Source organism: Nycticebus coucang, chromosome 11 (genome assembly GCF_027406575.1).
Source record: "Nycticebus coucang isolate mNycCou1 chromosome 11, mNycCou1.pri, whole genome shotgun sequence".
NCBI classification, from domain to species: Eukaryota; Metazoa; Chordata; class Mammalia; order Primates; family Lorisidae; genus Nycticebus; species Nycticebus coucang.
Window position 1 is genome coordinate 23,910,713 of NC_069790.1, and position 14,381 is coordinate 23,925,093.

Below are 14,381 nucleotides of genomic sequence, written 5' to 3' on the forward strand. Positions count from 1 at the left end.
CATGGAAGAAGCCCAAGTGTCCATCGACCCATGAAGGGACTAGCAAATTGTGGTACATGTATAGCATGGAATATTATGCAGCCTTAAAGAAAGATGGAGACTTTACCTCTTTCATGTTTACATGGATGGAGCTGGAACATATTCTTCTTAGCAAAGTATCTCAGGAATGGAAGAAAAAGTATCCAATGTACTAGGCCCTACTATGAAGCTAAATTACAGCTTTCACTTGAAGGCTATAACCCAGCTGTAGCACAAGACTATGAGGAAAGGGCCAAGGAAAGGGAAGGGAGGGGGGAGGTTACCGTGGTAGGAGGGTTATGGGTGGGGCCACACCTACAGTGCATCTTAGAATGGGTACAGGCAAAACTTACTAACGGCAGAATATAAATGTCTATATACAATAACTAAGAAAATGCCATGAAGGCTACGTTGAACAGTTTGATGAGAATATTTCAGATTGTATATGAAACCAGCACATTGTACCCCTTTATTGCACTAATGTACACAGCTATGATTTAGCAATAAAAAAAAATGAAGTTAGACTAATTATCAAGTACATCGAGACAAAATACAGCTTTAGCTCTTGCTACACCCAGCTTCCCCTCACAGAGACCACCTGAACCAAGGTAGGGAAGATGTTTCTTTCTTCCCCCCAATCTCAGTTTCTGCCCCAATCTTATTCAGAAACCCAAGCTCAACAGGAACCAGAAAACTGTGTAGACATCTGTTAGTGACCTAGGATCAAAGCAACATATTTATTCCTACCCACTCAAACCCTTCAAACCTCTGCCACTCCCCTTAATCCCTTATAATATCTATCTACATTTATAGAGGTAACAAATTCTATGTAACTGGCCCAAAGAGCAGATATTTATAATAGTAGCTCAGTGATAGAGTTCAAAAATGAGTACTGTAACACGTTTCAAACTAGTGCATCCTGGGAACTATAATTTGCCATGTACTATACTAGTTTATAGCACCAAAGATGCAGGAGGTGAGAGGGAAGTGGTTGGGAGAAAGGTGTCACCTAAGGAGACTAAAACTCTCCTATGTAGACAAAGAATAAAGCAAACCCAATACTATGGAAGCTAAAACCAGTGATACATAACACAAATTTTAGAGACTTTCCAAGGAAACAGAAGAAAAATTATAAATAAATGAAAATTATGAGTAATAAGACAGCAGATACGAGGAACAGAAAATAGCCAATCAAAAGATATTATTAACAATTTTCCCAAGGGACAGCCTATATCAAACATAACTGAAGAAATAATCAATGACATAACATAAAAATTTTCTTCAGCAGCCAAACAAATGGTTTTTAAAAAGTAAATTCACTACATTCCCAATAAAATCAAGGAAAACAATATCATACAGACATATGGTGGCAAATGTGGCATCTACAGAGAAAATGAAAAACAACCCAGAAGCAGCCAAACATAAAGAACTTGTTACTTATAACAAAACAGAAATACAGTTGTCCACATTTTCCCCCAGCAACAAGAAACACCAACTGATAAAGAGTAACACCCAGTCAGAGATGGCACTACCAAACTTACCAAAAAACAGCAGAAAGTACTACGATAACAACTACCTAAAACAGGAAGAAACTGAACACAAAAATGACTACAATAACAATCAACCAACTCTCAAGCCCATTTTTTCTACCAAATATTTTAAATTCTGGACCATAGTTAAATAGAATACGAAGAACTGGCACAAACTTCTCAGACTTCAAGCAGAATAAAATTCAGGTCTAGGGGCGGTGCTTGTGGCTCAAAGGGGAAGGGCACTGGTCCCATATGCTGGAGGTGGCGGGTTCAAACCCAGCCCCGGCTAAAAACCAAACACACAAAAATAAATAAATAAATTAAATAAAATCTAAAAAAATAAAAGCAAAATGGCAAAAATTAAAAAAAAAAAAAATTCAGGTCTAGGCTAGTGGGATGAGATCTAAGAGCGTGGGCTAAGATGCAGAAGGCACCACAGCAGAAAACCACAGGAGAAGCAAAAGATGTGGTCCTCTACCTGTGCTTTAATAAAACAGCTTTCTAAAGAAAGACAAACAGCACCCAGTGGTTCTTAGCACGAAGGGCCTGTGACTGGGGCTAGATAAGGATTCTGTTACACTCACTAACCTCTTAAACCCTGAAAACTGAGGAAGATGGGCCCTCAGAGCAAAGAAGAAAATAAACACAAAGAGCAGGTGAAAAGACCTCAGGTAATTGGAGCTCACTACTCTCTCCTATCACTCCTAACATGGTCCTTCAGCAAATTGCTGTTACCATTTTAAAAATGAGCAATTGTAAAATGATTAAGAAGAGAAATAAGGGGAAATTTACACAGAAATTTCAAAAACAAAAAGAGGTAGGTAAGAGGGACATGTAAATATAAGCAAAAGACAGAAAATATCCATAGCAAGGAAAACTTCCAATGGAAATTAAAGAATTCAGATAAGTAACTATTATGTCAACAAAATAAAAGGAACATAACTTTTTCTTTGTTGGAAAAGTTCAAACAAATGATACATACAGGTAATGAACTGCACCATGTGTACACCATGGAGTACTACTCAGCCATAAAAAAAAAATGGAGACTTTACATCTTTTATGTTTACCTGAATGGAGCTGAAATATTCTTCTTAGTAAAGTGTCTCAAGAATGGAAAAAAATATATATCCGATTATACTCAATACTAATATGAAACTAATATATAAACAATTACATGCTCATAATGCTCATACACATGACAAAACACAAATATAGTCTAGCAAGAGGGCAGGGTGAGGAGGGAGAGGCGAGGGAGACAGGAGAGGGTGACTGGCAGGAAGAGGGAGGACATTTGGCAAAATCTAACTTAATGTGTACAATGCGAGTGTGTTCAGCATGCCCCTTGGGTGAGGGGCTCTTCTACAAATTGAATTGTATCTCAGAATTGAGAACAATGTAAACCAAAAATTTATATTCTCATGGCTCAGCACCCATAGCACAGTGGTTACGGTGCCAGTCACATACAGGCTAGCAGGTTTGAACTAGGCCCAGGCCTGCCAAACAACAATGGCAACTACAACCAAAAAATAGCCAGGCATTGTGGCAGGCACCTGTAGTCCCAGCTACTTGGGAGGCTGAGGCAAGAGAATCGCTTAAACCCAAGAGTTTGAATTTGCTGTGAGCTGTGACGGCACACTCTACGGAGGGGGATATAGTGAGACTGTCTCAAAAAAAAAAAAAAAAAAAATTGTACCCTCACATTAATGTCAAAAAAAAGAGGAAGAAAAAAAAAGATACAGGGAATGAAAGCCATTATCAAAAGCAATAACAAGAACTAGAATAAGTAAACCGAAAACAACCTCAAGAACAAGGTAGAGAGACATGAAAAAAATCACACTAATAAAAATTGAACAAATATATATAAATAATTGAAATATATATAAATAATTGAAGAGGACTGAAAAAAATAAGTCAGATGAGCATCCAGGCAGAAAAAGTAATTCAGTCAATAAGAAGTCTTTAAAAAAAATTTTTTTTTAAGTTAATGTCAGACTTTTTCCATAGCAATTGTCAATACCAAATGCAAAGTCAAAGATTCTGGGAGAAGCTAAGATGATCCGCAAGTATAAAAGCAACATACAATTGCTAAGGATGTAAGAACACTAACCAAGAACTGTATCAAAGATAATTCAGGAATAATAAAGGTATGATGGTGAGCTTTGAGGCCATTTAGATAAAAGGATAAGATGAAAGGACTGTGAAAACTGTGATTATGAAAATCGTGTAAATGTTTTAACTTTGACAAAATTAATAATAATAATAATAAATAATATACCAACAATATTAGAAATTGGCAAGAAGAGGGAGAAGAAAACATAACTATACTACTTTTCTTATTTTTCATAACAGGGTTATGAAAACAGGTTAATGGACACTGCCAAGTTTGAAATAAAGCTGTAGAAACTTGAAAATATCAACCTTATACTTTTATTCTCATCTTGTTTAGAGATGTCTTTTAGAAAATAAAATATATTGTTGTAAATAAACATTTATGTAAAATTCGTTTATTCCTGCCATTTCACCTATAACTTTTTTCTGTAAGAATATAATGAAATAAATTCATATTTAAAATCCATATGATCCTGCTTTGTAGATTTTATTCTATACCTAACTATCCATATATGCCGAGAAAAAGATCAGGCTTTATATTTAACAAGTGCTAACAAATGTTAATTCTGTATGGTAAGATTGAGGTAACTAGTGAAAAGCTGTTCATTTTATTTTTCATTGAACTTTTTAAAATAATGCTTGAGTTTTAAATAGTACAGTTTAGTACTTTATACAAAAATTACATTGTTCTTTTATCCAAAAGTTATTTTAAAAACTAATCAGGAAGCAACATCAATAAAATATGAAGAAGAAATACGACAATACATTTTTACTCTATAATATAATACCCTTTATCATTACTGAGAAAATCAAATCAACCTATTCAGAGATGAAGCAAAATTAATTACTTAAAAAATTAGAATTCATAATATAAAAAATTGGCAATCTTCAATAAATATATACATATTATTATGTTTAGAGAAAAGATGAATACAAATTTTAAAACAGTCTTAGAAAAAGCATAAGAAGAATTTAATAATAAATTATATCTAAAATCCCATGTCACTAGAGCAAAGAACAAACGATAGTAGGGGAACGGAAGCGAAGGAATGATTATGTCTGAACACAAGCACACGTATACACCCATGTCTTTGTGTGGTAGTGGTTGACCCTGTGGAAAAATAAGAAAGGAGGTTGTAAAAAGTAACACCTTTACTATCATGGGAGGAACGTTTAATTCATACCAGATTATGGCAAAATTGAGAAATATATACTAATAGATATAAAGATAACAGATATATGTCTGTGTACCATCCAATACACTGAACAATATAAAGAAACCTCAATTCACATATAAGAGATGAATTTTTTCTTTTTTTGAGGCAGAGTCTCACTCAGTCGTCCTGGGATAGAATGCCATGAAGTCATAGTTCACAGCAACCTCAAATTCTTGAGCTCAAGCGATCCTCTTTTCTTAGCCTCTTCAGTAGCTGGGACTATAGGTGCCCGCCACAAGGCCTCGTTTTTCTATTTTTAGTAGAGACGGGGTGTTATTTTGCACAGGCTGGTCTCAAATTCCCCTGCTTAGGTGATCCACCTGCCTAAGCCTCCCACAGTGCTAAGATTATAGGCATAAAGAGATGAAAAATTGTTTTAAATAGTATAAGAAGTGAACAGAACTGCAAAAGATGAAGAAAAATCAAATATATCACTTAAAACTACTGTAAATGTGTTAATTAAAAGTCAAAGGTCTTTAAAATGGGTTGAAAAATCTAACCAAATTCTTTTCACAAAGAGACACACACTAAATAAAGTGACAGTTTCAAAGAAAAAGCAACAATAACCCCATACCAGTAACTAATAACAGATTGAACTCAAAGCAAACAAATGAAAAGAGCAGCACAACACTAAGGGTTATTTTATAAAGATCAATTTATATACATAAAATATATATATTTAATATATATATTTTATAAAATAACTAAAGGGTTATTTTATAAAGATCAATTTTTTAAACTCACCAAAAAAATAACTATTATAAATGTAAACTGAATAACAGAACAAGAAGGATTATTCAACAAAAAACTGACAGAACAATATAGTAATGAAAGACTTACATTCTACTCTTGAGCTATAACAAACAGAAAATCAGAGTTTATACTTTGCCCAAATTCTAGGAATATTTACCAATTCTATGTAAAATATTAAGCCATAAAGAAAATCTTTAAAACTACTTAATAGTAAAAAGTATATAAGCTCACATTCTCTTCCTATAATGCACAAAGATGGCAAATTAGCAACAAAAGTTAAACTAAAAAAGAAAGAAAAAAATCACTTCGAAATTAAAAATGTTCTCCTAATAACTTTGCTCTTAAAGAAATAGGATCTTTCTTTCTATGAATCTTAGTTTTTTCATATGTAAAAAATGTTTTGCAATTAAAAGATACAATAAGGTCTTTCTAGCCATACCCTTTCCCCTGACACATACACACAAACCATAATGATTTTTACCAAGCATATATCATATGTTCAAATTTCTGATTATTTGAACATCAGTGTGATGCATAGAAGTTGAAAAGGAGTATATAATCTAGTGGGGGAGTTAGCAAAATCAAATGGCAGTCACAAGATAATTAGAAATATGACAGAAATTCAGAGGAGACCATGATACGCAAGGAAGGCATTTTTACATGACCTGAGCTAGGTCTCAAAGATAGAAGACATGTGAAGTTCCAGAGAAGAAACAGGAAAAACATTCTGTTCTAAAACACTAACTCAAACTCAACAGTAATCAATAGGAGGGAGGGAATTGGTAAGGCTGGGTTAATTCACACCTAACAGGTATAACATACACATTCAAAGTAAAGGGCACAATTATAACTTTGACCTGAAATGTACAAAACAATGTAACCAAAGCATGCATACCCCTATATTCTGAAAATGTCTGTAAAAGACTACTGTATCAATGAAAGCTAGAGTAAAATGGCAAATACCAAAGTTAAAAGAATACTGTATTAATGAAAGCTAAAGAGCAAAATGGCAAATACCAAAGTTAAAAAAAGTTACTATTTTGTACACAGCCTATGAAGAAAACCACTCAAGTACCACCAAACTGTTTACACTAAAAAATGAGCTGCAATAAGATTTTAAAGCACTACGGCTTTTGGCTACCAATTAAAGTTGGGAAAGGTTCTCCTTGCTTTGAACTTTCATTCTAATAGACTTCCACTTTTAGGTATATTTGATATCTCTAGAGAGAATACTGTTCCTGATAAATGATGGTCAGGCTCTTCTGATTCTGTAAACCTACATACTTACTTCACATTCTCATAATTTAAACCCCCAAAATTAAAATAATTAAATTAAAGTAACACCATATAAGCAAGAATGAGATTTACTCTGAAAAGGAAGAAGGAAACACAAATTTAGAACTGGTATATAATAAACATAGTAGAGAGGACTAAGACTGCCAAGTAGGTGGGAGTGAGAGGAAATAAAGAATCTTAGTTTCTGAGGAAAATGCTGTTATTAAGTATAACTGCGTCAACTTGATCCAAATTCAATATTTATCATTCATTGAAAAGAAACATATTAAAATAGCAGCAATTTCCTTTATAAATAAACACATTCAGCCGAGGAAGCTTCTACTGAAAAGGTTTAACCCTAAAATTAAAAAAATACAAGAGAAAAATTATTTCAGTGCTTCTAATTTCAAATAACTTCTAGATGTAAATATACTATACCTAAGTTGGTAATAATTACTTTTAAAATTCTAATAAAAACTACAATGAAATTCTTCCAAACACAGTCTAATCCCATCTTTTTAGGTTAAATTACATTAAAAATAAGAAACATCTTCAGATGAATAATTAGAATTTATTGTTGTATGTTAATTGTGGAAAATACTCATGCTAATATTTGAACTTATTAAAATAATTATTTTTAACTGCAACCTTAAAAAAACTATGAGGTATAGGAAACTACTCACAAGTATCTAAAATAAAATATGACAGGCTACTTTGCCACATTAGCATCATTATGCATACTACATAGAAATTTCATTTTTCACTCATAATAATTTCAGTTATTATTGGGGCTTTAACTTGTAAGATACATCTGGAGCAAAAACTAAAAATTATACAATAAATACCTGCTGAAAAGCTGTTATCATTGAACTTCCCTGTCTACAGTGACTTTTGAAATGAAAACACCACTTAGACATAACATATATGTTAAAAAAGTATTTCAACTAAGTGTTCTCAATAAGGCATTTCTATTATTCTACTATGCTCAAAATACACACAAAAACCCCAATGATTTTTAACTATTTAAAGGTATTGGCTCCTGAAGGGCAAGAAGATTATAAGCCAAGATAGGCTGCGTAACCACCAGTGTAAACTTTTCTTCTTCCACCTGAATGGTCACGTAGGGGGGCCAAAGAAACAGTCTTCGATGGATATATGGACTGCCACAAGAAATCACTCTTCCAGGAAAGAAACACTTGACGTGGCCCTGTTGGCAAGATGCTTTTCCCTCTTCTAAATCCTCCTAAGTAAATCTGATGCAAAATGTCTGTTGAGTTTAAATGTTTGGTAGAAATAAAAAGGCCATCTGTTGGACATTGCAAAAGCCAATCTCAACATTTTAAATTATTTTTCAGATACACATTAAGTATAATTTGTGTTAAGTGCACAGCAATTAAAATTATATGATGACCTTTTCTCATTAAACATAAAGAAGCAACTTCTTTTTAAAACATACACTGTTTTCAAAAGTCTCCATTTTTTCAATATTCAGGCTTTATTTTAACTATTAATGCAAATATGAATGCCCTTCATTTACCTTTAACAATAATACTACTCACTCAACCCTTTAATGTGAGAAGACAACTCATACAGATCAGATATTATTAAAGTCATTAGAGAGTCATTAAAGCATTTTATATATGGTTTTTAAATGAATAAAATATTCTAAATAAGCAGAACTAAATAAATCTGAAGATCTATGAAGTTTTATAGAAAGCTGTGTTTCTATACATTTGTTGAGATATTTAATTCCTAAACATAATCTGAGATGCTAAAAAATTTATAAGGATCTAGTCTTTTATACTGATGACCCAGAAAAATTACTCCTTTAGATGTATTGTCTCATTTTTAATAAACTTTATGAATGTAATGTTAAGATATGAATTTTTATTTTAAATGTAAAGTAATCATATTTAAAATCTAAACTGTTTAAACACATGATCATTAGCAATTCTGCATTACTTGACATAATAAAGTCTAAAACAAGGTCAGACTTTATTATGAACAAGAGTAATATTCTCAAAGGCTATCAATAAATGATCCCTAAATGGGACTCATCAAAAGCTAACAAATATTTCTAAATTTTAAGGAAAATAATCTATTAAGTAAATCATTTTCTTGAGATCATCAAAAGTTTTCATCTTTAATTTATTAAGGACACATACCTTAGCAGAAATACTAAATGAAAATAATAAATAGTGCTAATTAAAGCTTTCTAATAAAATAGCTTACTAATAAAAGTTATATTTAAATTATTTCTATTATTGACATTCATACTACAATGTCATTTGTCATTTCTTAGTAAAATCACTTGCCATTGTTTCATAAAATTTCCAGAGAATTCCTTGATTAAGATCCTCTATTAAAATGCGTTAAATTAAATCACTTACTTCAAACAGCCAACTTTTACTGCTACAGGAATGTGGGAAAGTTGAGTAGCCCACTTAAGTGTCACATCCTGATAAACATGCAACATGTTATTGTGGTTTCCAATCAAAGTATTTATTGTTCCTTCAGAAACTGTAGGTTGAAGATACAGAAAGAGGATACTAAGAAAACAGTCATTTGTATTAGTGGATTATATCCCTTGGGGGAATTTATGACACAAACTAATTCTAATATCTTGGTTTTAATATATAAATTTTTGAGCAATAAAACATTATTTTCCAACATCAATATTAAAAAGAATCAATTTACAGACTTGGAAACTGTAACTAGATAATGGCCAACATTTTTGCATTTCATCTAGAAAGCATGTATTTCATTAATATATAACACATTTAAGCTAATGATTTACAGGACATTCACTACAGATCAGTCTTTCTATCAGACATTATTATTCTGCTTATAAAAATGTCTGATGTTCTCTTGGAAGCATCATGAACAGACACATTATGGAAAGCATTAATGTATGTTGGAGGCCAATTTTACAAGTCATTTTGTACAATGACTAACCAAACCAAATATGCTTTATATCAAATTTCTATTCAAATTTTGAAAGTTAAAATTTCCATTACATATTCAGTATAAAACTATTTTTCTATATTTTTAAAACTACTTTTTATTTTTTTTTTTTTTGGCCGGGGCTGGGTTTGAACCCGCCACCTCCGGCATATGGGACCGGCACCCTACTCACTGAGCTACAGGTGCCGCCCTATTTTTCTATATTTTTAAAATATGTATATGGGTATAACATTTTTTGAAGTACATAACAGCCTTGATATACGGAAGAGTAAAAGAAAATCTTTCTACACACCTGAGCAATATGGGAGAAAACAACTCGGGCTACAGTCAAGCTTCTTCATGAATCGAATTTGTCCATTATCCTTAAGGCAAAAAAAATTCCTCTCTCCAAGAACAAAAACAGAAGATGCTGACTGATTGAAAGAGACTATACATATATCAAGGGCTTGCTCTCCAATATTTAGAGTCCAATCCACCTGCAAAGCAAAACTCAAGATCAAGTTGGTTGCTAAACATAGAACATTTCATTTTAATTTCATTTCATTTTCCTATCAATACAAATTAATAAAATTCTTTACAATAAAACATAAAGATCATCTAATCTCTTCCATGCATGGCTTTTTTTTTTTTTTGCTATAACCATATTACTAGTATTTTATATTCTCTAGCAAAACTTTGCTCCATGTCTTTTTTATTATTTTTTAGAACATTAAAATAACTCTAAATGCTCTAAGTATTATGAGATGATATCAGATATTCAGTAATTCAAAAATACTCAAAACATTATCTACTTCCCTAAAAATCTCCCCAAAAAAGCTATTGTGTTTACTTTGCAAGTCAAACTCAGTAATCAGTAAAAACTATAGCCATTATTATTGTGCATATGTTTTCAGTGAAAAGCAAATTAAAATATATCAATATGCAAATAGATTTTAAAACTACATGTGGTATTTTGCCATTTTGCCTACTTTTGCAACTTAAAAAGGATAATCTTAGCACACACTCATTTTTTTTTTTTTTTTTTGGTCTACTTGCTGGATTCAAGATTTTAAACTTTATTAAGCAAACCATTTTCTTTTTTTTTTACTTATTTATTTTTTTTTATTTTTTTTTTATTGTTGGGGATTCATTGAGGGTACAATAAGCCAGTAACACTGATTGCAATTGTTAGGTAAAGTCCCTCTTGCAATCATGTAGCACACACTCATTTTTGAAAGGAATGTATATGGAGATAATAAGCATAATGAAAATAAGAAACAAAAGTTAAAAAAAATTAATGAACATATACACTAGCCACTGTAGTAATACAGACAGAACATCCTACACATAAGAGCTACTCCAGGGTATCTCTGTAACTTTCAAACACGATCAATACTCAATAAATGCTTCTTAAAAATAATGAAAGAATGAATATAAAATGAGGAGGTAAAAAAGAACTTTTAAGAATTCATTTTCCAAGCAATTAATATTTCTAAATCAAGAATATACAAAAGAGCAAAGATACACCATTTTGAAAAATATTGGCTGATAGGCCTACACAGTATATGACAATAACAGTGAGAGAGCTTCACTCACAAAAAAAAGATCTGGACAAAGATGAAACAAGATACCTCTTAAAGTTAGGTGTTAATCAACAAACTAACAGATTCAAGAACAGATATGAAGAGTCCTGTCAAGGATGTAGACAGATTTCTGGCCATGAAGACATGATCTTAGGTATTAATCTTATCTATTTTTGTTATTTAAAGAAGGTATAAAATCTAGATGGGGCTTGTCAGAAAGGCAAATATTGCCTGTGTGTACATAAGAACAAATCCAGAGGAGGGAAACAGCATACTGAACATAGGTAGATACATCTGACTATCTTAAACTGTACAAGAATTAAACACTAATATCTGGCTTGAGTATAGCTTACCTATATGAAAAGATTCCACTAGACATAAGACATGAATGTCAGTCCCACGGCAGTCATATTTATCACTGCATTGTAAAAGCTAGTATTCAAGTAGTACAAATCAGTGTCCATGACTCAGGCTAATGTATGTTTGACTCTGGGAGATGATTTACACACAATGGATAGGCAAATCATGTTTTTGAGGACACAGCCTGAGATGCAGCCACTACATACTTTCAATCAGTAGGCTACTGAATGCCACTCTCTGAGGCCTTTAGGAAAATAAAATACATTCTGAATTAATGAGACTCAAAAAAAACAGAACATTGCTAAGAACAATAATAAAAAAATTCTTACATTTCCATCCAAGATGGAGTAATAGGGAAAGGATATTTACCATCCTACCTAAAACAAGCACAAAATATACAAAATATATGAAACAACAGTTTGCAAGGCAGTAGACATCAGACAACAAAGAACAACAATCCCTTAAAGACAAAAAACAAATGAGGTGAGTAAGATTGCTCCAGCCTTGAGAAAGTTTCTAGGCAATGGCAGAGGAAAAGAAATCTCAAGAAAAGCCCAGCAGAAGGTGGGAGACAAGATGGCAGACTGAAGCCAGCTTTCAACAAAGGCTCCCGTCCAGAAGGAGAGTTAAGGGACAGGAATTTAGTAAGTATCCTGGTGAACTTGAGCCTCACCAACAGAGAAGGCTGAAGAACGCACATCAACACCGCTGAGGCAAGTTGTGATCACAAGGACGCAAACAAAAGGTACAAAATCCACCACCAAGCGGACGGGAGTCCCCCTCCCCCATGAGACCGGCTCTAGAGCCCCACAATTGAACAAGCGGGCAGAAATTAAAGGCCCTCCCACTACACTCCACGGGAGAGACCTTCTAAAAACTGGACCTACCTCCCCTACTGGGGTGCCGTGGCGTTCTCCTGCCGGACATAGGGCTGAATAAAACTTTGGGAATCCTTTGCCGGCAACCCTGAATCCCCGGTGCTCCCCTCCCGCCCACTGAGGTCTGGAGGCCTGTCCCCCAGGACTTCGGATCCTTGGGTGATTTCTCAAGGGGAGTGGACAGTCCCCTTGAGTGCGACTGGTCAGCATTGACTCTGAGGCGCGCCGAGTGAGGAGAGGGCACCGGGCTGAGGGGGAGTCACGCCTCGCGGCACTTCCCTGCGGTGCAGTGCAGCAACCCTCCCCAGGCATACGGGGCCCAAGACTGAATCAGACTCTGGCCTCCCCGCTGAGAGCTAAGAACCCCTACTCTCACTCGGGGTCTGAGGGCCTATCCCCCAGGAGTTCGGCTCCTTGGGTGATTTCTCGAGGGGAGTGCACAGTGCCTGAGCTGCGACAGGTCAGCACTGACTCTGGGACACGTGAGCGAGGAGAGGGCACTCTGCTGAGGGGAAATCAAGCTTTGGCGGCACTTCCCTGCGGTGCAGTGCAGGAGCCCTCCCCGGACCGTAGTATTGTGTAAAACTGAATGAAACCCTAGCTTCCCCCCCCACTCCCAATCGGGGTCTGGGGGCCCATCGCCCAAGAGTTCTGATTCTTGGGGGATCTCTTAAGGGGTGTGGACCCAGCACAAACTGCGGCCGCTCAGTGCTGACTCTGGGGCGCGGGACAGAGGAGAAAAGGGTCGCCTGAGTGCCCACACCAGAGCAGCAGTTCCCTGGAGGTAGATCAACAGCCGTTTTTTCTTTAACGGCAGAACGCTCACTTCTGGATATTCTGAGGCCACACCCCCTGTCTCCCGGGGCAACCAGAGGAGGCCACCGGTGACACGGCTCACAAACCCGGAAGCCTCCAGGGTGGGGCCGACCCAGAGAGGTGTTCAGACGCAATTCTCCAGCAGCAAAGACGTTTGAACTCAAAACAGCCCGTCTCCTGTAGGCGACGACAGGAACAGAGACAGAACCTCACAAAGTTGTCTGTTCTGTTCTGTTCTGTTAGCAGCATGCATCAGGGACGGGGCTAAGCCTGAGTGAACACCTCCTTCCCATCACCTGCATCAAACACTCAAAGATGTCAGGCCCCATCTCCTCCTGCTAGATAGCGGCAGTCTGCGGGGGCCTGGCAGACTTCCTTGCGATTCAGGCAGGTGCAAACCCCTGGAGTGTCTGTTCACTGCAGGCAACTGGGTTAGCCATCTGCAGAGATACCAGTGACTGGGTCGGACGGAGGGGCAAAGTGGGGAAGGAGACGTCAACCTTCCCAGACTGCTCTGTTTACTGGGTGGCTCCTCCTGACTCCACGCTGCACTGGGGTGAGCTGTGTCAGAGGAGTCACCAGGCCCCTGTGATCCAGTTCCCAGAGACCTCTTGAACCCTTCCACCTGAGACAAGTGCCGATTGAGACAGTTGATTCGGACCTTTTGAACTGGGCTAATAGACTGAGGACTCTTCAGGCGGTGCCCTGGGTGTGCGATTGTAGGAAGGTTTGATTCTCCTTTTCCAACTGGGGCCAGAGGTGGGCAGGAGGGGTGACTTAATTGCTGATTTTTCCACACAGCTGAGACTTCAAGCCAGAGTAGAAGTTGCAATAGGATCGAACAGAAACCAGCTGAAAACAAGACAGAACCACTTTGCTCCACCACACCAGACAGGG

The 14,381-nt window shown here is 35.7% G+C and overlaps 1 protein-coding gene across 3 annotated transcripts in view; it reads right to left on the reverse strand.

Moving 5' to 3' along the window:
* Positions 1-14,381, reverse strand: part of BBS9 (Bardet-Biedl syndrome 9) — a 610,039-nt gene that overhangs the window by 390,965 nt on the left and 204,693 nt on the right. For all 3 annotated transcript variants that reach the window (XM_053609065.1, XM_053609064.1, XM_053609066.1), the window contains exons 8-9: positions 10,161-10,344; positions 9,295-9,424 (exon numbers count right to left, since the gene is read on the reverse strand). In XM_053609065.1, the coding sequence (XP_053465040.1) occupies positions 9,295-9,424; positions 10,161-10,344 (314 nt within the window). The remainder of the gene's footprint in view (positions 1-9,294; positions 9,425-10,160; positions 10,345-14,381) is intronic.